The sequence below is a fragment of the Rhineura floridana genome, chromosome 9 (assembly GCF_030035675.1).
Source record: "Rhineura floridana isolate rRhiFlo1 chromosome 9, rRhiFlo1.hap2, whole genome shotgun sequence".
NCBI lineage: Eukaryota > Metazoa > Chordata > Lepidosauria > Squamata > Rhineuridae > Rhineura > Rhineura floridana.
Window position 1 is genome coordinate 26,135,394 of NC_084488.1, and position 25,794 is coordinate 26,161,187.

Here is a 25,794-nt window from a genome sequence, read left to right on the forward strand (position 1 = left end):
CTTTTGTTATTCCTTGGAGATCTGACCCAGGTCTCCTTAAGAAGTCGCTGCCCCTAACACATCTCCCTGGTTATGTGGGATGAAGGAATTGATCGATTAATCGGCGAGGGGCGGGGGGTGGCGCTTGATTCGCTCCCGATTTAAACGGTGAGTTTTAAATTCGATTTTTAATTCTGAGTGTTCGCTTGCCGATGGCGATTGTAGCAAGAAAACGCGTGAAGGGGGAACTTCTTTGTTTCCCAAGCTGGGAAAGACGGCTTTTCAAAAATTGAGGGCAACCAACTATTTTCGTTCGGAGTCAGGTCCAGATTTCTATTGTCTGCGCCAAAAAGCTCAGGACAGTTGTTGGAAATGTGAAATGCGCCTCAAGTTGGCTTTTCATGTCTGAAGAGGGATAGAGAAGCGTCCTCCAGGTTGCTAGGCTGTACCTGTCCCTTGCCTCTCTTCCTTCCTGTAAACTGATACTTCTTAGGGCTGCTGACCGCTCCTTCCAACTCTCCTTCCTGCTTCTCCATATCTTGGAGAGAGGAGACATCTTTGCTTTGTCTCTCTCACCTGCGGCAGGAGGGCAAAGACCACGTCTGGTCTTTGCAACTCCATCAGTTCGTTAGTTACATCTAGAATCCCTTTCCTATCTACTTTGTGTTTCCTTCAATAAAGTGTGCTTTTCTCTTTTTTTACCAAGTCTGAAGCCTCAGTGATTGCAGCAGAGTAAAAGTCTGCTCCTTTACATGTAAAGTCACACACACAGCCTGTGCTGCTGGTGATCTAAACTTAACTCTGCTAACAACAGCAACATAATTAACTGTAATAAAAGCACAAATAGAGCATATAATAAAGCATAGGTAGATGAAACCAACCACTGTCTAATGCTGATTTTATCTGAATTCTTCCTCATAGGGCAGGGCTGGGGAGCCGGGAGCGCCCCAGATGCTATTATACTCCATCTCACATTGGCACAAGCCAGCATGGCTACTGGTCAGGGGAATGATGGGAGGTGGACTCACAACAACATCTAGAGGGCCACTACCCCTGTTATACAGAGTGGGTCAAGTGCTCCATCATGCTTAGTATTGTTTACAGTGGTGCACTCAGGGCAGGACTTTGGGGCACAGGTCTAGGGCACTACTCAGCAGAATAAGCAGTAGGGCCCCCAAATGCACCAAGGCCGGCTTACCACATTTCAAAGGAAGCGAAGTAGTACATATTACCATCTAAAGTGGGGGAGGGCCCATAACACTGTTCCAGAGCCTAAAATTACCTAACTGCCTTGTCTTTTCAGGCAGTGGCTCTCTGGGGTCTAAAGCACAGGCCACCTGGCCCTTTGACTAAAGATGGGACTGCACCAGCATTTAAAGCTCTGCGTCTGAGCAACACTCCACCATGTCTAATTTGGCTGCACACAAAACAGTTATTTTTACTAGGAATATCCTCTCCTGAGTCCTGTCCCCTCAACAGTCATATTTCTTTTGCATTCTCTTCCATGACATTTTCTTGAAAGGGAATCTTATTCATCTTACTTTCACGTAAGTGTACATAGGATTGCAGCCTCACCATTTCCTTCTTAAATAATAGTCAAAACCAGAGCTTGGAAAAGTTACTTTTTTGAACTACAGCTCCCATCAGCCCAATCCAGTGGCCATGCTGGCTGGGGCTGATGGGAGTTGTAGTTCAAAAAAAGTAACTTTTCCAAGCTCTGGTCAAAACCAAGGTATCTGTGTAAGTGGGGTGGGGGTGAGGGTGTGCCTCAGTGGTTTATCTTTTAGGCTGTGGTTTTTAAGCATTTTTAAGAAGAGGAGACCATTTTGCAAAACAAAACTAAACTGAGAGCCATTTTCAGAAGGGGCTGTTGTTAATTAATCATATCTTTAAATGGGTGTGAGGGAGAGAATAGGGTGTGTTGGTAGTTGTGTCCAATATAATATCACCCCAAGGCTATAATTATCTTATAGTATTCATAACTCCACAGTGTCACCCCAGATTTTTCTTCTAATCAATCCCTTCCTTCCTTCCTTCCTTCCTTCCTTCCTTCCTTCCTTCCTTCCTTCCTTCCTTCCTTCCTTCCTTCCACAAAGTGTGCAAATTTACATCTGCCAGGAAAATAGTATATGCCAACCTGGGAGATGCCCAGGAACTGGAAGTTGTTCCTCTTGGAATTTGAATTAGATCAGGTTGCAGAGATGCAGGGTGGGATGGTTTCACAAATGGATCACTTTATTTTAACTTCTCTGGCTCTGTTTGTGTGTGCATGTGTGAATAGTTGTAAGAACATTTTGAATGTGCAAAAACTGGGTTCTAAATCAATGATTCACCCCACCTCACCCCTTTGGCAGGCTACATTACAAAGTGCATTTCAACCTCTTGTTGTCAGTGCACATTTTGATCCATGTAAATTAGACCTTAGACCTCACATGACATGCAACCACACAAGCTGTTCAAACTATGTATAGAGAGGTGGTGGTTGTTGTTATTTGCTATTAATATTGCCAGAGTGCCATGTAGTCAAATGAGAGCCAGTTGTTATAGTGGTTTGAGGGGATCTTAATGGGAGGGAACTCTTGTTCACAGCTGAAGTGAAAAATCAAAATGACAATATTCCATAGTCTTTAAAAGTAGAACTACAAAATTTGTGACCTACAAAGCCTAATGCAGCCCATCCAACTATATACTGGGTACCAAGTGCTTCCCAAGCAGGCAACTAAAACAGCAGGAGACTACGAAAAGCCCTGGTGGGCTACCATCCACACCAGTTTTCAAATGTCACATAAGACAGAAAAAGTTCCCCTTCCACACCAAGGAATCTCTCACTGGGAGTTATTCCAATTTGCTTCATGGTAAGGCTGGCACTTGTGAACAAAAGGTCCGTTGGAGTGATGGAGGTGATAAAGTAATTTAAATGTCATTTGTGACCATTGTGACTCAGAAGACTCAGATGGAGGAAGGGCAGGATATAAATTTAATAAATAAATAAATGTGTACTGCTGCTTCCCACAATCTTAGTGTGGCTCTTTTGCACACAGCCCTAAGTGTGGGAAGCTTAACTGGAAAGAGAAAGTCTCTGTTTAACCAAGGATGCCCCCTCACAGAGGCTGCAAAGTCCATAACACTTACCTAGGATCAAGGCCTATTGACCACAGAAAGACATACTTTGAAGTATACATACATCACACTGGGCTGTAAGAGCTGAGCTATATGGTCAGCAGGCTCACAGAGTGTAGCTGCTATTGGACTGTACCACTCCAGACTGTACGTTGGAGGCTGAATATTTGAATGCCTGCTCATGTCAAAAATAATTTGCAAAGTGAGCATATCAGCAAGAAGGTGAGACTAGAATCTCTTCTAACATTCTAGTTTTGAATTTGCAGGGATATATATATACACACACAATCACACACACACACACACACACACAGAGAGAGAGAGAGAGAGAGAGAGTTATGTAGGGAAGTACTAAATAACACAATCCTCTACCTGAAGTTTGTAACAGTGACTTCTTATAAATCTGCTGATCAGGTTGTCCAGTGTACCTATGCAGAGCTCTCCATCCAGAGCGGCAAAGGTCTGGTGCTCCTTTCCATCAACATGTAGATGGGTAAGGGACCTGCTGTTGGTAGCTGTGAAATGTAACTGTTCCAAAAAGACATGGACAGGGTTAAATCACACTTTAGAGCCCAAGGCCATGGAGAAGCCGAAGGCTGCAGCTGGCAGGACTGCTGCCAAAGCTATAAAGTCCTTGGGAACCGTCTCTGGAGTGTGGGGGGTGCATTTTCGAAAGTGAAGGCGTAAAGAGAGAAAGTAACTTGTGTAACTGCTTTTGGTTTATTGAATCAGTAAAAGGATTCATCTTACAAGACTCCAAGTGTGTTGTCTCTATTTAAATCGTCCTGGATTTATACTGTGTCACACTGGCACACGCATAGCCTTAACAGGCATTTTGCAACACCAACACCTGCAAGGATTGACAAGCCCCTAGTACATGACATCTATGGGTATTGGATATAGGATGAGTCTATACAATCCCTGAAACTCCAGGCTATTGCCCTCTACCAAGAGTGGATAGCGATGGTCGTCTTTTGTATGGTCTCTGTTTGCATTCGAGGGAGGGGCACAGCTGTAGCTGCACAATTAATGTCCATCCCCTTTGTGTTTGCTGTTCCTGGCTCTTTTCTTTCTACGTTTCATCTCTTCTGGCAGAGGATCCATTCACTTCAGCTTCACCTAGTCTAATTGACAGGCAGCTTTGTTCTTTTCTTCAAAACTTTCCTCCCTTGTCTTTTTGGCCTGTCTGTCAGTTTGGCAGTAACATCTAAACATTTCCTTCAGGTTTTTCCCCCCATCCCTTTTGTCTTCCCACAACCTCAAATAGTCACATCAGAATATTTGCAGACAAGGCAGGCAACTCAGAAATGTTAAACGTTAAATTTTTGACCCGGCATAGCGAAATAAGGGGAATAAATATGGTGACCAGATGCTATGGAGAATAGTGATCAGTGAACTTTAGTGGCAGTGCAGATGCAAATGTCACCAGGTGCCGTTTTTCTTACCCCTGCATAACAAATTGCACCAGCCCAAATTCTTTCTTCTGTGTGATTGTAATGAAAAAATTCAGGAGCCCCTTTATCTGTTGCATGTGGATATCCCATCAGGACAGGACTTTTGGACAGATCTCCAGGTCCCAATGCAGCAGAATAAGCAGCAGAGCCCCCAAACACAGCAAGACTGCCTCACTACATTTTCAAAGAAATGAAATAACACACATCAACACAGTGTATGGTATAGTGTGTGCGTGGTTGTGTAAGACCATTAAGTCCAGTTTCAAAAATTAACTAACTACACAACTGTGTCCTATGAATAAACTGAATTGAATTTCCTTCTCTCTTTCCTTCTCACCTTGTGTGTATGTGTATGTGTGTGTGTGTGCACAAGAGCAATGCTGGTTGACTGTGATGAATCGTTCCATGGATTCTGGGATTTTAACAAGGATCTATTTTAAAATGTCAGGTTCATCTCCTGCTGTATATGCCAGTGCTTGTGATTAATAGTTTTGCTTTTTAAGACAAGCAACTTGATCCACAACTCACTGAAACATGGATTTAAGAAAATATTAAGCCCATCTAACTATCCAGTCAAGCCAATACACTTTGAAACAAGCAACATTGACCCTACTGAAGATAATTGCTGTGGTCCAATGAAAGTTAAGCGTGAAAATGTTCAGTTGCAATCAGTGGAATTTATGCTGGGAATTCATATCACTCACATCAAGAGTGATGTTTGTGTTGCTCTTACTGACTCTGTTGCAACTTATTTGCTTGTTTGGTTTTGAGCCTCTTTTCCTCCTCCTCAGGCTACATGCTTTTTCCCTTTGTTCTCTCTCCATGCTGTGAGGATGTGCCATCCTGAGCTCTCACTCAGAGACAGGGCTATGTATGCAAGAAGGAAATAAACCTTTAACTTGTCTGTCACCTTTACCAGTTGTCTTAACAGATTTGTTGCAACTGCTGTGTAACTCTGCTGACTTCCCATAACCTGGCCATCACTTCTACTGTGTAAAACAACCACAGGAGGCCTGATCTGCTGTAAATGGGAGGAAGGTGATTAACCCTGCCTCCACCTGCCACCTTTCCTGTTGCAATTACCCCTTGTGAAGAAAATACGGGCCTGAAGTTGAGGCTAGAAGGAAAATTACTGGGGAGGGTAGCGGGGGGGGGGAGTGGAAAGCAGGGAAAGGCAGGGTAAAGCATGCTTCCATCCACCACTTCTCCACTCCAGATTGCCCCACAGAGGGACAAGTGGCAGCCAATGTTTCTGTGCGAGACAGTTCAGTAACATGCAGTTTGAGTCTTAACTGTACAACTAAATCTCAAAGTTAAGGGCTGATTCATATATTCTCCTCTTAATGCATGATTACTTGTAGTGAAGCCCCCTGCGCTGGTATTGGTTTGTGATTCTAATAGCTAGTACAAGTGATCATAGCTGAGGAGCTGCATTGGAGTCCTCAGGCACTCCTTATCCTGCATTATTGGAAAGGAGAAAGAGTTGCTGTGACTCTCCACTCCCTTGATAGCAGCACTTTGTGCCTTAAGGAACAAAGAATCACAGCACCTTTTTGTTCTCTCTGTGGCAGTGACTGCTCTTGCCTTTATTCTCTTTACCAACTACTTGGGATATTTAAGCAAATTTCTTATGCTGATACTTTTAATACAGCCCATGGTGACTGTATACCAACATTATAAGCTTGAAGGGATAACTTAGTGCTCTTACAGTGGTCATTGTTGGGGTTTCTTAAACTAGACCAGCATTCCCCAACCTGGTAGTCCTCCAGTTTCTGGGCTCCTGCTGGGAGGAAGGGCGGGATATAAATCAAATAATAAACAAACAAATGAACTCCCATTAGCCCCAGCCAGCATGGTCAATGGTCAGAGACAATGGGAGCTGACGTCCAACAGTATCTGGAGGTCACAGGTAGGTTGGGAAAAGGTGAACTAGATCCTTCTCTTTTAACATCTTATGGTGTAATCCTATGCCTGTCTGCTCCAAGGTATGCCTTTTGAGTTCTGTGGGGCTTACTTCCAGGTAAGCATGTTTAAGATTGTAGTCTTAGATAAAAAGGGTCAAGACTTTGTGAATTTTCAATAGGAATTCCATCACTTTAATGGATTTACCCCACCATCACCAGGAATATGTTGTCCATTTATCCTTACTGAGTGAGCTTCCCTGCCTGGCTTCCTCTCCCTCTTCATTCAGTTCAGAAGACCTCTGCTTTAAAAATCCACTCACTTCCATTGATAGGAAAACTTTAGCCACATTCAGCTCTGATACATGCTGGCAACCTCTGTATCTTTAAAAATTGTGTAGGGGGAAGGGAGAATTCCACCTTGTGGTTTTTCCCATTACAGAGTTGCAAGAACACCTGCACTTGGCTGACTTTCTCTTCTCCTAAAGATACAGGATCAGTCTCAGGCCATGAACCTGGCAACCCTACTCTAAAGATATTGAGAAAATATCTCCTTTGGCAATTGGGAGAAGGGGGAATTAAACAGGTGTCACACAAGCTCTACAGCAGGCGTGGATATTTTTTGGCCTGAGGCCATATTGCCCCATCACAACTTCTCTGGAGGCTGCATGCCAGTGATGGATGTGGCCAAAAAATGAGTGTGGTCACCCACATGCATGCACTTGCCACATACACACACAGGCACACAATTGCCTGGCTGTTAGAGTGGGAGCGCTGCTGGCTTCCTCTGTCTCTAAAGGGGGCAGATATTCCACGTTCCTTCCCCACGCCAAAACGGATGCCTGCAGGGGTCTCTCAGGGACACTGTGCCCACGTGCCTGTTTTCTTGGCTGCACTTGGCGCTGTTGCATCCCTTTTCTTCCTCCCACCCCTGATCCTCAGCATCAGTTTCTCCACAGCTGCCAGGGTTTGTTCATGCATGCCCATCCCTGATCTTTGCCTCTATGGCATTGGGCCAATACTGTCACCACTGGTACACCGCCCCCTAGTAAACTGCATTTTGTGTATTCTTTTGTTTTGAATATACTTTTAGTGACAACGCTCTGGGAGCACTGATGAGATTGGGAGGTGGAAGTAGCTTCCCCCAACATTTCTGCCCCATATCCAACGTTGCTACCCCCACCAACCTCAATACTGGGGCCATTCCCTGCAGTACTTTGGTTTTTTGGCTGCTGTTGCAGGCAAGTCCAGTAGTTGATCTCTGGAGCCAAACAAAAATGTTTTTTTTGGGGGGTATACTTGGCCTGGGGGCCAGGAGTGCACCACCCCTGCTGTATACATAGTGAGAAAATAGCTATTTTTTAAAAAATATAATAATACAGAGGTAATATGTAGTGTATAGGACTGTTGGCTGATAATTGCTAGAAGTTTAGAGGGATAGCCATGTTTGTTTGTTTATAGGATTTCTTACTCACCTTTCACCGTAAGGTCTCAGGATGGGTTACAACAAGACAATGATACATTTTAAAGATAAAACCAATACTTTAGAACACGAAAATACAATTTAAAACAGAGAACTGAGGTAGTTCCTAAATATACTATATTGGTCTATATAAGCAGTACTTTCCCCTCAAATATGGCTTGTATAAAACCTGAATGTGGCCTATAATTGCACTCTTATAGAGAAGCCATGATTTAAAAGAGCTCATTTTAGGGGTGCAGGCTATATTCAGGGGTGGCTTATATTTGGACCAATCCAGTATATCACAGCTGTCAAAGGCCAGGGTGAAGAGGCTCCTCTTCAACATACAACAAAAACTGTACAATGAGGATAGACACACTTCTATGTGGAAGGAATTCCACAATTTGGGGGCTGCCACCCCCAAACTTCTAAGAAGTTAATCTGTGCAACACAAACAAAGCATTGGGGCACCTTAACAAATTTATTATGGCATAAACTTTTGTGGACCAGTGTCCATTTAATCAGATCCAAGAAGTGTAATCCTAAATTTGTTGTTGTTATGTGCCTTCAAGTCGATTATGACTTATGGCGATCCTAAGAATCAGTGACCTCCAAGTGCATCTGTCGTGAACCGCCCTGTTCAGATCTTGTAAGTTCAGGTCTGTGGCTTCCTTTATGGAATCAATCCATCTCTTGATTGGCCTTCCTCTTTTTCTACTCCCTTCTGTTTTTCCCGGCATTATTGTCTTTTCTAGAGAATCATGCCTTCTCATTATGTGTCCAAAGTATGATAACCTCAGTTTCATCATTTTAGCTTCTAGTGACAGTTCTGGTTTAATTTGTTCTAACACCCAATTATTTGTCTTTTTCACAGTCCATGGTATGCACAAAGCTCTCCGCCAACACCACATTTCAAATAAGTTGATTTTTCTCTTATCCGCTTTTTTCATTGTCCAACTTTCACATCCATACATAGAGATCAGGAATACCATGGTCTGAATGATCCTGACTTTGGTGTTCAGTGATACATCTTTGCATTTGAGGACCTTTTCTAGTTCTCTCATAGCTGCCCTCCCCAGACCTAGCCGCCTTCTGATTTCTTGACTATTGTCTCCATTTTGGTTAATGACCGTGCCGAGGTATTGATAATCCTTGACAAGTTCAATGTCCTCATTGTCAACTTTAACGTTACATAAATCTTCTGTTGTCATTACTTTAGTTTTTTTGACGTTCAACTGTAGTCCTGCTTTTGTGCTTTCCTCTTGAACTTTCATTAGCATTCATTTCAAATCATTACTGGTTTCTGCTAGTAGTATGGTATTGTCTGCATATCTTAAATTATTGATATTTCTCCCTCCAATTTTCACACCTCCTTCATCTTGGTCCAATCCCGCTTTCTGTATATGTTCTGCATACAGATTAAACAAATAGGGTGATAAAATACACCCTTCTCACACCCTTTCCGATGGGGAACCAATCAGTTTCTCCATATTCTGTCTTTACAGTAGCTTCTTGTCCAGAGTATAGGACAGGACATCAGGACAATCAGATGCTGTGGCACCCCCATTTTTTTTTTAAAGCATTCCATAGTTTTTCATGATCTACACAGTCAAAGGCTTTGCTGCAATCTATAAAGCACAGGGTGATTTTCTTCTGAAATTCCTTGATCCGTTCCATTATCCAGCGTATGTTTGCGATATGATCACTGGTGCCTCTTCCCTTTCTAAATCCAGCTTGGACGTCTGGCATTTCTCACTCCATATATGGTAAGACCCTTTGCTGTAGAATCTTGAGCATTACTTTACTTGCACGGGATATTAAGGCAATAGTTTGATAATTACTGCATTCCCTGGGATCCCCTTTCTTTGGAATTGGGATGTATATGGAACACTTCCAGTCTGTGGGCCATTGTTTAGTTTTCCATATTTCTTGACAGATTTTAGTCAAAATTTGGACTGATTCAGTTTCAGTAGCTTGTAGCAACTCTATTGGTATGCCATCTGTTCCTGGTGATTTGTTTCTTCCAAGTATCTTAAGAGCAGCTTTTACCTCGCATTCTAAAAATTCTGGTTCTTCATCATATGGTTCCTCCGTGAATGAATCTGTCATCCTGTAAATGTAATGTAAATTTAATTTTTAGGTCGCCTATCTGGCCGAAGCCACTCTAGGCGACGTACATATTAAATTTCAATAAAATACAATAAAATACAATAATTACAATAAAATACAATATAATCAGCAGTAACAAAAATAACAACATATGCAGTACACAACAACGGGCATTCAGTATGTAATTAGCCCATCCCGGCGGTCCCAAAGGCCTGTCCAAACAGCCACGTTTTTAAGGCTCGGCGGAAGGTATCCAGGGAAGGGGCATGCCGAAGATCGAACGGGAGGGAATTCCAGAGAGTGGGGGCTGCAAAAAGTATGGAACTTCTCTATCTTCTGTTACCAATTATGTAATCAATTTGATTCCTATATTGACCATCTGGTAATGTCCACGTGTACAGTTGTCTTTTCGGTTGCTCAAAAATTGTGTTTGCAAGAAACAAATTATTGGCTTCACAGAATTCAATAAGTCTTTCTCCTGCTTCATTTCTGTCTCCTCAACCCCATTTCCCCACAATTGCTAGTTCTTCTCTGTTCCCTGCTTTTGCACTCCAGTGCCCCATGATTACCAGCACATCTTGTTTTGGTGTGTGATCAACCTCCTCCTGTACTTCTGCATAAAATCTCTCCAATTCTTCTTCTTCTGCATTTGCCATTGGAGCGTAGACTTGGATGATGGTTATGTTAATAGGTTTCCCATTTAATTTCATTGACATCACTTGCTCAGACCTTGCAATGGGCAGGCATATATGCACACATGGCTGGGGATGGGAATAGAAAGGAGTGATGTCAGAGGGAAACAATCCAAAAAGAACAGATGATGGCTGCATACACACCATACATTTAAAACACATAATATCCCCCCAAGAATCTTGGAAACTGCAGTTTACCTCTCACAGAGCTACATTTCCCAGCATCCTCAACAAACTACAGTTCCCAAGATTCTTTGGGGAAGTCAAGTGCTTTAAATGTGTGGTGCTCATGCAGTCAGTTGACAAGGCACTGTTGGTGATAATACAAATTAACAGGTGTATTGTCTGTCATCAAAATTTGTAATCTGCATAAAAGCCACCGTTAATAAATTGAATTTCCTGACGAATTGTAATTCAGTTTTTTTTCCACACTGGAGTCACTCTTAGCTGTCATTATAGTGGCTCAGTATGGTGAAATGTTCTCCTACCGCAACTATCATTGTCCTCTTTGCATTTAGTTGCCCTTTGACCTCAGTGCTCTTTAAGGCGCCACCACCAGACTATAAATTCAGTGAGTTCCTGAGGAAAAAAAAGACTAACAGCTAGAAAAGCCGGTTTTAAGAGTGCTCTCTCATTGCCCTCAAGCAGAAATGAGAGGCGGAGCTGACAGGATTAGGGAAAAGACGCAAAGATGGCTTTACAGCCAGCGACTGTGTGCCGAATCCAGGCAGCTGAGGCTCGAAGACTACATTATCCAGCATGCTCCCTGGAGCCGTGTGACCCGGAAGATAATATCCTGCGCACGCGCACCGGGAATCGCTTAGTGGCTGGGCTTCCGTGAGGTCTGTCTTTGACGCCTCCTGCCTAAAGGCTCTCTTGCCTGCTGTACGCTTGTTGCTGCCGCCACCGCCGCCGAGGCCTTTTCCTTCCGTTCGCCAGATACGGCTCGCACGCGGCAGGAGCAGCTTCGTTCTCCGCTTTTCCCTCTTTCCTGGCCCAGCTGATTAACCCTTTCGTTGCCGAGCCTCCTCTTCTCGAGCGGAGCCGGTGGGCGGCGCAGCTATGGCGGACACGGCGCAGAACGGACCTATGCAGGGAGGCGCGGGCGGCGGAGCCGTGGTGAGTGACTTGTGGGGGGAAGCCAGCCATCGAACGCCTGGGGATGTAAAGGGGGGGGCTTCCCGCCTCCGTGCTTTGGCCGGTGGGGATGTTTCGACACTCCGCTTGGGGGTCTATTTACGCAACATCCTTCAAACCAAGTTTCAGACCTCTTCAGCTCTGATGGCTTCTTACCACAACAGGTCCCTGGGAAATGCGGCGTCTGCGCTCTCGTAAAAACTGTAAACCTCTTAGGACTCTTTGTGGGGAAGCCCAGGATAAGTAATCAGTTGTCACACGATTTTAAATACGTAGCGTGGATTGTAGTATTCCGCCTTGCACTTCAGCATGGAGGTTGATAGTAGAAAAGCATTTTCAAAGCTGCAAGAGGGTACCTGTGAGCACGTGTAGAGTGGCTTAATGCAACTTCGGACTCCCCTATCCCCGCTTAAGGGTCATGGCCTCTGAATCTTCTAATAGTTGTGTAGAACAGGGCATTATGAAGGGTATAATAACTATGTTTTCATACCTGAATCACGATTACAACATTCCCTGTTTTACATACAGAAAGTTGCCCTTCCTTGCATCTGATTACTCTTGGAAAGTTTCAGCACCTCTTCTAAAATTTTATCTAATGGCCCTTCATTACTGCATGTGATTTATGTCTTTCTTTCTGGAATATACTTTTCATGTTCTTTCTGATGCTGCCATTGGCAGACGTTTATGGGACAGGATGAAGGACCCAACATGGTGTCAGAGTTCAAGTTGACTTGGCTGTTATATTTTCTGAAATGGGGGCTGCCCAATAGATGTTCGTATGACTGCCCGAGTAGATGTATATGTAGGAAGCTGCTTTTTATCAAGTCAGAGCATTGGTCTTTCTTGCTCTGTATTGTCTACACTGGGGGGGGGAACCTCCAGCCTGCAAACCAAATTTGGCCCACCAGCCTGTTTTCTCCAAACCTCACTACCTTCCTCATGCCTAACATCATGTGGGATCCTAGGTATGGAGCAGGTAGAGGCATGACTGGAAAGCAGGATTCAACTCTGCATCAGCTGATTGGTGGGGAATTCAGTCCTGCTTCATCCCACCCCTGTGGGCCAACTTTGATAGGTGAGTGGCTTTGCCTGGCTGTCAAAATTGGCCAGTGGGGTGGGGAGAGAGAAAGATCTGGCCTGCTGGGCCAAAAAGGTTCCCCACCCTGTTTACACTGACAGATAAAGACAACAAAGAGCTTTATGACACCTTAAAGACTAGAAAATTTTACTATAGCAGAAGTTTTCGTGGACTAGATCCCTCTACATCAGATTAATGTTCCTCAGTTGTCAGGTATATATACACAATGGATGTGTAAGGGAAAAAATGTAGAGGTTGGAGTTAAGTGGCAGTGGAATGCAAAAGCACAGGCTTCAGTAATAACCCTTCACAGCAGCAGTGATAGACCATAACAGAGTCACCTTCATTGCTGAGTAAATCAACACCTGTAGTGAGATAGGAAACCATTGTTTCTATTAGCCACAAATAAATAGATAGTGGTGCCTTTCAGGGAGTCTTTTCCAGTCTGGGACATTTTGCGTGCAAAGCATATGCTTTACTACTGAGCTATGCCTGTTCCTCAGAGTTGTTGGTCCCAGTCAAAGCAAGACATCTATGGATGTTTCTGCACTTCCTGGCAAGCAGAAGAAGAGATAGAAAGTGCTTGGTCTCAAGTTGTGGTAAGCTAATGTCTTCACAAGCATCACCCTGCTCATGCAAACAGCAGTGATATGATCTAACAGAGTTGGTGTTTGGCATGTGTTTAAAGCAGCACTACCGTGTCTGGGTTTCTACTCGGAATTGGAATTAGGATTTGGAGATGTCCTTGCAGCATAACGCTATCCGAATTTACTCAAAACTATGTAAGTTCCATTGATTTCAGACAGTGGAACATTCTTGCATGTAAGTTTATGTCGGATGCAGCCTTATTTCTACTGGGATCAATCTACTAACAATTGTATGTGGCATTGATAATGTAGATAGTTCCTTTACCACGTAGTGTTGGCTGGATGTGAATCCATTTGAAAATTTGCAAACAGATTAACCACAAGCATATTTTGGACAAGGGCAGGGAATTAGCAACAGTCAACTTTTTCGCAATTTGATTCATTATATGTCTATGTAGAATGGGTGTGACTCTGCTTCCCTAAAATCCAGATTTATCCTGCTCCATTTAGCTTAGAGGCAGGCAGGGCTTTTGGCAAAACTTACAGGGTAGGTGGTTTCCACTTGGATATAACAATTTGTAATGTCATATTACTCATAGGTAAAATAAGTGATTTCATGGTATGTGTGATTGTTCATGCTGGGCCTGCACAACTTGTGATCTAAGCCTCATGCAGATTATCTGCTGTATATTTGGACCAGCAAGATACTTGACAACTTCCTTGTTTTTGCAGTCTCAGGAAGGCAGCAACAACAGAAGCTTTTGGTGAACTGCCATACCTGGCTGATGGGGCTGCATTTGGCTTGATAGGTTGGCACAACATGTGACTCTTCAACAGGTGTTTTCCCTAAAACATAGTTGTAGTATTTTGCCAATACCAATTAATTTCATGGTTTGCAATGGTGCATTGGTGAAACAATTGGTTGCTGTGTCATGGATTTTTCTAAGGCGCAGGAAGTTTTTGAATTGGGCCTTTAGATTTGAATCCTACTTAATGATGGATGGACTTCTGGGGGAAACATAAGACATTGAGTTCTAAAAACTTCCTTATCTTTGTTAGCCATATAGACACAACCTATAAGTTTATAACTAGCAGAAGAAATAGCGTTTGCTTTTTTTAAAGAAAAAAGCATGTTCCACAGTTTAGTACTTAATTGTTTCCTACAGGAAGCTACTCTCAGTGCATTTTGTGACTGCTGTACTAAAAAATGTCCTGAGAGTTTTTTTATGGGGCATAGGTGAATGTAGTCATTGCTGTTGGCTGCTGAGAAAAAGAAGTGAATTGCTAGGTCCAATGGTTGCCACCTGTCCTAAGTATGAGACAAAGTAGATATCCTCATGCTGCGAACAGCAGAGGGTTATGTTGGGCTTCCGTGTGGCCTAGACAGCAAGAGAGATTAGTGTGAGGACATCCAGCTCCATTCCAGCCGGTGGTGGAATTCACCAGAACTGCTTCCTAGTCACTCTGTCTTGGGTGCTAGTAACGGGCAGCCTAGATACCCCTGTGCTTCTCAAAGAGCGGATATCCACAGTAAACCCTCCTTTAGAAGTCTCATAATTGTTACAAATTTAAGAGCAACTATGACCAGATTTTTGCAGGCATTTCTATGATTCATATTTTCTTTTATCTATGTTACTCTGGGTGTGGTTGGTGTTTGTTCTTTAACAGTACATATAACAGTGGGCTGCTTTGGAAGGGAGGGATAGAAATATAATGAATGTTTTCTATACTAACTACTTTTTCTTTTCATTATAGCAATTTCTGATTACTAATAAGTTGGATACAGCAATGTGGCTTTCCCGTATATTCACAGTTTACTGTTCGGCTTTATTTGTCCTGCCTCTTCTAGGGTATGTATAATAGCTCCCCTAATACATGGGTCCTTAGAAAGCATACTGTGTTTCTTAGGAACAGAATGAAATAGAAAGCATATATGTTCTATTGTATTGTGTACATACATACATTTGGCATAACTCAGCTAAAATTAAACTCTTGTTATATCCCATTGATTTCAATGGAAAAGATCAAAGTATGTGCTTAACTCTCCATTGAAATCAGAGGAATGCACAAATGCTTAATGTTGGTGAGTGAAGTGGGGTGAATTTTTTCCCAGTGCTTTCTTTTGTTCATTTCATAAGTTCATTAATAACAACAAATAGATGCCAATTGCAAACACAATATTAGGAAAGCGTACAACTTTCAGTGTTTTTGGATTTCTTTACTAAATACAAGTAAAATAAACATGCTAAAATGGATCACTCTCTAGGGCATCAGAAAATGTTTGGATGCAAACTGAAATTTTCCCAATACAAATAGGCCTAAATTTGCATAGGAAAAATGTCCAGGACACCTACATGAGTTATTTTGGTTGGAACTTGACCAGTATTCTATAAATAGTAGTGATTAATATTTTGTTCTATTTAATACACCTGTTCAGTAATCTGGCTCAAGTGAGTGTAGATTATTCAAGTTTTGACATTCATTGTTTAAAATTATTTGAAAGATTAGATTTCAGTGATTATACTGTATCTACCTTATTTCTCTCCAAAGAAACAACTAGATTAATGTACATTAAAAATAGTTTCAAAAGTCATTCTCCCCCGCCTTCCCCCAACTTGATACATCTGTAAAGTTTAATGCCAATTACCAGGAATGCTTCTCTAACTGAATAGCAGCTATGTCTTAGCTTAAGTTAGCAGGGCGGGCTTCAGAGACTGAAATTATGATGCAATTCTCTTGGGAGGAAGACTTGAAGCCATGACTTGGTTTGTATGGTAACCTCTCCTTTGATAATTCTCAGGTTTCAAGAAGCAAATAGCTTTTATCAACGTGCCTTGCTTGCAAATGCTCTTACCAGTGCCCTTCGACTTCACCAACGGTTACCACATTTTCAGTTAAGCAGGGCGTTCCTAGCTCAGGCCTTGTTGGAGGACAGCTGCCACTACCTTTTGTATTCTCTCATCTTTGTTAATTCCTACCCTGTTACAAGTATCCTTTATCATATAAGTCTTTTCTGCATAATTGTAATACTTTAGTTCCATAATAGTTTGATTGCGTTTTTGCTGTAATAGCTAGAGTCCTAGATGTAAATCAGGGAAGACTTCAGTTCATATCTCTATTCAGCCACAAAGCCTCCTGGGTGATGATGGGCCAGGCACTATCACTTGCCCTAATCTACCTTGTAGAATTGTGGTAAGGATAAAAGGGGTAAAGGACCCTGTGTGCTGTCCTCCACCCTTTGGTGGCCTTTTGAGAACTGCACAACAAAATCACTCAAGCAATTCAAGGTATACATCACATTCTTAACCATGCATGCTAAATTAAGGGCCAGATATACTGTGATGCGTTTCTTTCACATGTCTGCCCCTTTCATATGGGGAGGGTTCTTACTCTGTTTCCATCTTGCTGCTGGCATTGAAGCTATGGAGGAAGGAACTGATAGGAATAATCAACTGCAAGGAGGCAAAGTGCAGGGGAGAGGGTTGCTGAGCTCTTCTCCACCCCTGCCCCACATGTGCTCCTTTTGCTATTAAGAGTGACATTCCCACCCCATGCCTCCTTTGTATGTGTATGGGGCAAACACATGAATTAAGGCCTTGTCACGTCTAATCTGGCCCTAGGTGGAGGCATCTCCTTTATATCATTCATTATTTGTTGATGTAATATATCTGAATCAAAATAAAGAAGTGAGTTCATATTTTGCAGCCTCACCAATTAATCATCTAAGCTTGCAATCCTGTACTCACTCTTGAATAGACCTGTGTAGGATTTCACTCTCAAACTTTGACCTACTGATTTAAACTGCAGTCCTAATAAACTTAAATACACAAAAACTGCTAGATGTCTATACTTTTACAGCTGCATGCAACATTTTTAAATCCTCATTTAAAAATGTCTTTCTACTATTAGAGCTGTTAACAAAGTTGCTTGATTGCTATTAACAAAGTACAGGACACAGAATAGTGGGCTCAAGTTACAGGAAGCCAGATTTCAACTGAATGTCAGGAAAAACCTCCTAACTGTTAAAGTGGTATGACAGTGGAAACAATTACCTAGGGAGGTGGTTGGCTGTCTGACACTGGAGGCGTTCCAGAGGCAGCTGGACAGCCACCTGTTGGGTATGTTTTAAGTTGGATTCATGCATTGAGCAGGGGGTTGGACTTGATGGCCTTGTAGGCCCCTTCCAGCTCTATGATTCTATGATTTGTACTGTTAACAAAGTTGTTAGTAAAAGCAGCCTAACTTTACATTTCTGAATCTTAAGGTGCAAACATTTTCTCATATGAAAATCTGAACTATTTTAACAAAAAAGAGACCACAGGCTTGCTTGCTGACATAAATGGAGAATGTGTTTGAATATTCAGCTTGTAGAGTAAGGGTGAAATAATGTGTGTGAAGTGACAATTTTCCTTAACTTTCACTTCAGTGAGTATTTTCCCAGTTCTGTTGTTTTCTTTGCTTCATGCTGCCACCTACACAAAGAAGGTTCTTGATGTAAGTAAGTGGTGTGTGTGATCTTGTTCTGCACATATGCTACCTTGCTCTTTTTAAGGATGACAGGATACAGATAGGACACATGCTGAAAGAGTTTTGAAGGGGCAGACTGAAAATAGGGATTCTGGCTATTTTCTATCATAGTTCAAAGGGAGAGCTATGGATCATCAAATTCTGCTTCCATCATGGGGTTGATAAGGAGGGAAGAAAAGGATCGGCATAGAGAGCCAGTATAGGGTGACGGTTAGAATGTTTGATGAGGATTTGTGAGACCTGGGTTCATGTCCTCACTCAGCTATGAAACTTACTGGGTGACCGTGGCCCAGTCACCATCACTCTAATCTACCTCACAGGATTGGGTTAAATGGTGGGGGAAATTGAAACTGAATGTTAGGTTGAATATTTCCTGCACTTGTGCTTTTGTAGTTCTTTCGTTTCAGTGGGGCCCGTGCTAAAAAAAAAAAAAAAATGCTAGTGGATTGTGACTCTGTGTGGAACATGAAGCAAACTTCTACGTTTTCCTTAAAATACTCTTCTGTCCCCTGTTTTATTTGATGACTTGGATCTTAAAGTCCTTGCTACATGTTCCATTGGGCATCCAAACAGTTGCTGGAATTAATGGAATAAGATTAAGCCAGCCTTGTATATTAGCCCACCAAAGCAACTGACAATTTTTTTTACTAGCCTACCAAGAGGTTTGTAGACACTTTCAGTGCTAGCCACTCAGGAGAGAAGCCACTCATCAACAACCAGCATGGGAATGCAGGCTACCAAGCCTTTTGGCAGGCTATTTTTTAAAAAAGCCACCATCCTTCTACCAAATAGACAGGATAAGGTGGGATGCAGTGATGTATGTGGTCGTTACATAGGAAGGGGTTGTCTTTGCTCTGTGTCTAGTGGAGGAAGAGCAGATCACTCCATCTCTCTTCTCCTAGCCCACTAGTCTAAAGGACTGGAAGCCCCTTCCTCTGCAGCCAGCAGAGAAACTCTTGTCTACCAGCCCACTTACTTGCCTGTCTAAAAATCTTTGTTGCCTTTGGCTACAGGGTGAATTGTTTTCAATATAAGGCTGTCGTATGATAAAATGGAATTATCTTTGTACACCAGAGAGCTCCTTTTACATGTTATGTTGTGGCAATTGAATGTTAACTATGCAGGCGCCTGTACATGTATTTGTAAACAGGCATTTGTGTGCATACAACACGCAAACTATGTTGTGTGTACATGCAAAAATGTAATGCACAAAGCAGCCTTGACACACTTAGCATTGTTGTACCTCGCAACGGACAAGTTAACTGCTGTTGTTCTTTCAGCGGGATATAAATATGTTGACATGTGGAAAATTCTTTAGCAGATTTCCAATATATTCTTTAGACTTTGGGTCGGTGCCTTTCAACGTTTATAAAATAATTATAGTATAGCTGAAGGTCTCTTCAAAGTTTGACTTTGTTTACATAGTACAAAACCAGAAGCTGCTGTTTGTTCCTGACATTGCTTTTCTCTCCCCTTCTTTAAAGGCGCGAGGGTCAGATAGTCTTCTTTTTCTAAGAAATCTCTTGGACAAGTTAAATGCTAATCAGCAAAACATCCTAAAATTTATAGCTTGCAATGAAATCTTCTTGATGCCAGCTACTATGTTTATGCTTTTCAGGTATGAGATAAAGTACTTTAACCTTTATTTTTATTCTGGTGATGTTCTATAACAGCATGGGAATAAAGAATTAGAATATTTCTTGTTTATCATTGCAATGTCCCTATGAGGGACCCTCTTTGCAGTCTGAAAACTAAGGGTCAGGGTTGTGATTTACTCACTAGCACCTGACTGGGTGAGTCGCACTAAGAACCCAAGAGTCCTAGGTTCAAGTTGCACTGAGTTTGCTGTGTAACTAGGTAAGGATGGCTTCTTTGTTCTTAAAATAAACTCTGATTCAGTTGTCAAAAAGACAAAGTTGAATTTTAAGTGCCCATTTGTTTTTGTTTTAATTTTGTATCTAAGCCACCTTTGAGACAGCTGGTGGAAAAGCAGGGTATAAACAGTTTAAATAAATGTAAGCTGTTCTTTATTAATAACAGTTTTGCAGTTTATTGTGGAGATAGCCCTGTGTGCAGAAAGACATCTCAGCATACTCAGTTTAGACTTAAATGTGCTTGATTTTAGTGAAGGAAACCACTAGCCTTTTTTCTCTGAGCTACTAAACTGATGCAGCAACCCATGGGGTCATTTTTGTTTGCAAATAGAGGGTTTGCCAAATGCATTTTATAAAAGGTTGCTTGCTTATGCTTCTAGTATTGTGTTAGTAATTATCATGGTTTCTTTTGAATGAATGCCGTGAGGCTTTTGCAGTTCTTCCCTCAAAATAAATGTTTTAAAAACTTCTTTAGACCTAGAAAAATCACTGGTCTTCTGGGTGGTCCTGGGGGAGGCCTGAGGGGTTGAGAGTGGCTGCTTTATTCATTTTGGTACCAAGTGAGGTGATTCAAATTCAGTATTTTTCTTGCACCTGAGTAGAACTTGCCATGTGCTCCTGAGGATGCCACTAGCTTACCAGAACTGTTCTTCATTTTGTAGCATTTGTTTGTTTGAGTGTTTTAAAATTGTAGACCACCTTGGGTACCTTGGCAGAGAGGTGGTACAGAAATGCAACAAATGAATAATAAGCTTCCATGAGATCTAAGCAAGGGCCCAATGCCTCTTTCAGTATTTCAGTTCTGAAACTGAAGTTGCAATCCCTATGCAAACTTCCAAGTTCTGCTGATTTCAGTGGGATTTATTTCTAAGTAAATATGCATAGGATTGCACCACAAGGCAGTTCTTTGCATGCTTGCTTGGGAGGAAGTTCCATTGAACACAGTGGACTTGCTTCTGAGTAAACATACACTAAAATGTATGTCATTTCACTTAGGTGGAACTGCTAATGCTTTGCTTCCTTGCTGAGATTTTAATATTTCAGCCATCTTGGTAGTTGATTGTGTACAACTGTCTATTCCTCACAGGGTGTGCATGTCTAATACAATGTCAAAATGTTCATTTAGTTGTTTTGTGTAATGAAAAGCACAAGATTTACAATGAGACAACATTGGCTTTTTAAAGAAGTAATCTGTCCCTCCACCCATCATCTTATTTCTTCTGTTTTTTTCAGTGGGCAAGGGAGCTTGCTGCAGCCTTTCATTTACTACAGGTTTCTTACGCTCCGTTATTCCTCCCGCAGAAATCCTTATTGCCGGTAAGAAACCCATTAAGATTTACTTGCATTATACCATTGTTGTCCTCTAGAAATACTGTGTTAAGGCAGCTGGCTCCTAGGTGTTGCTGTATCATGGCCCCAAAAGAATGATACCATGGCAATTGTATGAAACAATTCTTCAGACTGCTTTCACTTTTCTGACTATGCATCAGAAGGGTGAGTTAAGAAGACCACACGCATACGGGAAGGAGGGCCATAGCTTTGTGTCAGAGCATATGCTTTGTTCAGTAAAGGCCGAATATTTAATCCCTGGCATTTCCAGGATTACATGGGCCATTGGGCTGCCAGCATAGTCTGCTACTGGGTACCTAATGTGGAGCTAACGCCTCAACATCTGGAGAAAGGACATCCCTAATGGATCTATAAATTCCTCAAGTTGTTAGTGAGGGCAAGTGGAACTTGCAGCATAATTTTACCATGTGCCCTAATCTCCTCTGGCAAGAATACCCTTGATTTGGATGGCTGCCAATCAGCTATGCCAGGATACTCCATTCAATCTTCCCAGCTCCACATTTGTTTCCAATTGACACAACATCCTATGCCATTGAGCATGCTCAGTCCTTATTGGGATTTTAAAAAATGTTTTGTTCTTTTAGGTTGTGTGTTTAAATATTTTTGTACTTCTGCAAACCTCAGGATTCCCCCAGCTATGGGGATACCACCCTCTTTTTTTCTCCATGGTGCTGCTTTGGTCCCATTCTGTCCTTACTCACTATCTGAGTTCCCTTAGACTAGGGACTGATGAATTGCTGCCACAGACAAAGATGTCCAGTGCTAGATTCATTCTTATATATTTAGAGGCATTTTAATCAGGTTTTAGTTTTGAGTGAGATGTAGTAGTTACGGTTACAAAGTAAACACATTCCTGAAAAAAGATCTGTTATTTTCAGGACTCTCTTCACAGAACTACGGATTGTTGTTGAACATGTCATAATGAAACCTTCGTGCCCGGCATTTGTTCGAAGACTTTGTGTCAGCAGCATTTCATTTATAAGCAGACTGGCACCAACTGTTGCATAGCCAACACTGGAAACATGCGTATGTTTGTCTAATGAACTTTCTAAGCAGCTGGTATTTCTGCTGGTGATTTATAAATTCTGGATCTCAGTCAGGGGTGTATGAAAACATGTTTCCTTCCAAGAGCCTGTGAATTGTATCCTATATGTTAAAAGAAGTCTTGTTTTTCAAGATGTTTCTGTGCTTTGTGGAAGATGAATGCCTGCCATCTTAGACAATATACTTTCCAATGCAAAACAAAAATCCCTGCATTGTACAATATGGCTTTTGTGCTGTCATGTATGTTCTCTTTGATACTGAATGAAAATACTTATTCAGAAAAAAACAATGTCCAGGCAATGCTAGCTGGATTGTGTGTAACAAGCTATATGATGTCTATTAGCTTCTTAGGGATGCCCATTCAAATATCTAACTACGGTACACTTGAGTCAGTATTCCTTCCATTCAGTAAATGAAAGAAGTTCAGTCCATTGAGTAAATCATTGTGGTCAATACAAATCAATTGGCATCTGCTCTAAATGTGAACAATAGGATTAAGCATCTAATTGTTCTACTCGTTTAATGCTTTTGAAATCAAAGCTTTCTACCCTTCCCCAAACATTTTATTTCTTTATTTCTCTAGGTCATCTGCCCTATTTTTTCTGTTTTCCGAAAGCAGGCTTCTTAAATTGCCAATCTTTGAAAAATCCAAATAATAAAGATGGATGTTACATTCATTTCCAAGACAAACTGAAATGTTACCCTGATGAGGTAATTTTTAAACTTCATACCATTAAGCTAGTTCAGTTTTACTCTTGACACCAGCTACAGTGACTCATGCCACAGCACTAAAACTTTCTGCAGCTGTAAATTACACTGTGAAATTAATGGGACTTACTTCCAAGTTATGGGCATGAGTCTTGCCTCTTCTCCCACCTTCAGTATGTGTGCATGGGCACATCTGACATACTTCATAATGTGGAATGGGTGTGTATCTCCTGTCCCAGCCCTCTCCCCTCCACACTTGGTCAGAGAACTGAGTGGATGTGATTGGGAGAACACAGTTCTGCTGAGACCGGTAGGATTTCTCTGCATGTGGGTGCTGTGCCCACACAGGAAAATATTCTGCCCACTGTGTTCAGAATAGAGGGGCTATTTTGTAAAGCATGGGCAGGGAACCTGTGTTGGTGGACTCCAGCTCCTATCAGCCCCAGCCAGCATGGCCAATAGCCAGGGACAATGGGAGCTATAGTCCAACACCTAGAAGGTCACAGGTTTCCCACCCCTGGATTAAACTAATATTGCAGTAAGGATCGCCTGCTAGAGTAGAAGTGCTGCTCCTTGCAAGTTGCTAGAGTAGAAGTGCTCTTCCTTATTTCAGTAGAAATGTGGCTGTTGTCTTGTGAATCAGAGGTAATTCAAAGTTTGGTGGCTTATTTCAGCATACCAAGACAGAAAAACTGCACAATTTGTTTCACATAACACATTGTGAACTACCTAATTTGATTTCCCTTGCTAAACTGAATTCTGAATGTCTTGAATCCTGAAGAGCATTTTAAACGGAGTTGCTGCATGCATGCCTAACTTCTTTCTCTTAAATCAGAGGAGGCTAACCTTTTTTTGGCCTGAGGGCCACCTTCTTGTAGTCAACCCCCCCTGGGGCTGCATACCAATGGTAGGTGAGGCCACTCTGCACTCTTGCAGGCACACATCCTTTCCTTTTTCAGTTGATCCTTGCAGATCAGCTGAGAGGTGGTGGTTATTGCATCCTCTCTACTCATGAAATGATTAACTGGATAACTGGGGAGGGGTGCTATGCTGGGCAGAGAGGTTTAAACCTCTCCACTAACTTGAATGCTATGCCTATTTCATTTTTTTCTTTTTATGTCTTGGGGTGGCAGAAAAATTTGGTTGGGGGGAATCAGGTTAGGCTCCTGGCTTTGGTCTAGCCACCCAACTTAAACTAAGTTCCAGTCATGCCAAATAGCTCATCGCTTACTAAAACTGTTCCTGGAGTTTCGGCTGCAGGCAGGTTGCAGTTTTCCAGTTATTCTCTCCCCCCCCCAATCCCTAAATATGTAGGATAATTCAGCTATGTGATACCCTCCAGCTGTAGTCTGAAATAGGAAGGTCTTAGAACAGCTTTGTCTCCGGCTGAGCTGTTTGTGTATGCTTGGTATGAATCGCATAAAATTAATTGAACCCCTCAGAATACAACCTTGTTCCTGTGAAATATTTGGAGAGGGCTTGCATAATAAATACCTGATGGTTTAGCTCAATACAGAACCTAATCACATGTGCAACCCAGTCTACCCTGTGCATATTTTCTTGAGGTAAGTCCCACTGAGTGTTTGTGGCTTATTCTCAAGTGGATGTGTTGAGGCCTACTTAATTTCCATTGAAACTAGAGACAGCAAAATCTAGGAATCCTAAGGGCCAGCAAGCATATATGTTACAGTGGAACCTCACTATAATACAGTTCATTGTACCGCAGATTTGGATATACTATGGAAATATCCCCAAGTACAATACTGTATACAGTATAGTGGTTTTCATTATAACACGGAACCCTATAACATGGGTGCATTCTTTGTCCCCTGACCCCTGTGTAACAGTGAGGTTCTGATAAGCAACTTGTGCTGTGGAGGTATGTAAACTTCTGTGTGTTCATCTTCTCCTCGAGTGGAAGGCACAAGGCTGTCTCCTTGCTGCTGCTTATGAAGAACAAATCCCTTTTTCCTTTCAAGGGTCTGCATTTTAGGACAGGTATTTGGCTAAGCATTATGCTGACTCATTGATTCTTCTAAGCCACTTCATAATTGATTGTCTTATAACTCTCCATGAACTGTTTCAACTGATATAAGTAGTTTGGAATAGTGCCACTGTTTTAAAAGTGTTTCTTTGTAACTACCTGCTTTTTTGGGGGGGGGAGTAAATGTGAATGTTATTTAGATTAAACTCATTTATTAGCTTTTCAATAGCCCACCCAGTACATTGCTTGCTTAAACCTCCAGTTATGGACAAATGCAGTTTTAAAAGTGGGCTGAAAATACTGCTTGATTGCACTCTTTTTAGCGTTTTGCTCGTAGACATCTATTTGTAGAGAAGGTACGTACTAGTGTCCGGGAACTCGTAATGAAGTTTCATTGAGGCTCTCTTTTGAGGATTTTATAAAAATTTCTAAAGCAATAAAGTGACTGTTGTAGTGATAGTCTGGAATGAAATGTCTGAACCTGTTTTAACCTTATTTGTAGCTGTAAGCTGAATCCTGAGGCTAGGAGTATAATTTTGTTAGAGGAAAAGAAAAGGAACATACTCCCCCCCCCCAAAATACAGCTGTAACTACTGGCAACTAGACATGCATAACAACTTGTCATCCCCAGAATGTGCATCTGCATTCTTATGAAACTTAGTTCAGTTTGTATGGATAAACATTGCAATGCAAATGGGCACTTGCGCCCAGTCCTTACCCACAATGCACACAGATTGCTCTTGCAAAGTTAGAGTAAGTGCCTGTATTTCTTGGAGGATTGCCTTTGA

At 41.9% G+C, this 25,794-nt stretch overlaps 1 protein-coding gene across 3 annotated transcripts; it reads left to right on the forward strand.

Annotated features, from left to right (window-relative positions):
• Positions 1-25,478, forward strand: TMEM33 (transmembrane protein 33). Of its 3 annotated transcripts, XM_061584312.1 has the most exons (8): positions 11,481-11,836; positions 14,252-14,356; positions 15,275-15,369; positions 16,320-16,507; positions 17,946-18,013; positions 19,531-19,664; positions 21,154-21,237; positions 22,149-25,478. In XM_061584312.1, exons 3-8 carry the CDS (start codon positions 15,308-15,310, stop codon positions 22,276-22,278), a joined length of 666 nt encoding a protein of 221 aa, XP_061440296.1. In that variant the 5' UTR covers positions 11,481-11,836; positions 14,252-14,356; positions 15,275-15,307; the 3' UTR covers positions 22,279-25,478. The 3 variants fall into 3 exon arrangements, with proteins under 3 accessions (XP_061440297.1, XP_061440296.1, XP_061440295.1); XM_061584313.1 differs by lacking the exons at positions 11,481-11,836; positions 14,252-14,356 and adding an exon at positions 1-147; XM_061584311.1 differs by lacking the exon at positions 14,252-14,356 and having other exon boundaries at positions 11,482-11,836.
• The last annotated feature ends 316 nt before the right edge of the window (positions 25,479-25,794 follow it).

Coding starts and splice junctions, on each gene's coding strand:
- TMEM33 (XM_061584311.1), top strand. CDS start 11,780: ATGGCGGACACGGCGCAGAACGGACCTATGCAGGGAGGCGCGGGCGGC. Junction 18,014..19,530: donor ACACAAAGAAGGTTCTTGAT/GTAAGTAAGTGG, acceptor CCTTCTTTAAAG/GCGCGAGGGTCAGATAGTCT. Junction 21,238..22,148: donor CGCAGAAATCCTTATTGCCG/GTAAGAAACCCA, acceptor TGTTATTTTCAG/GACTCTCTTCACAGAACTAC.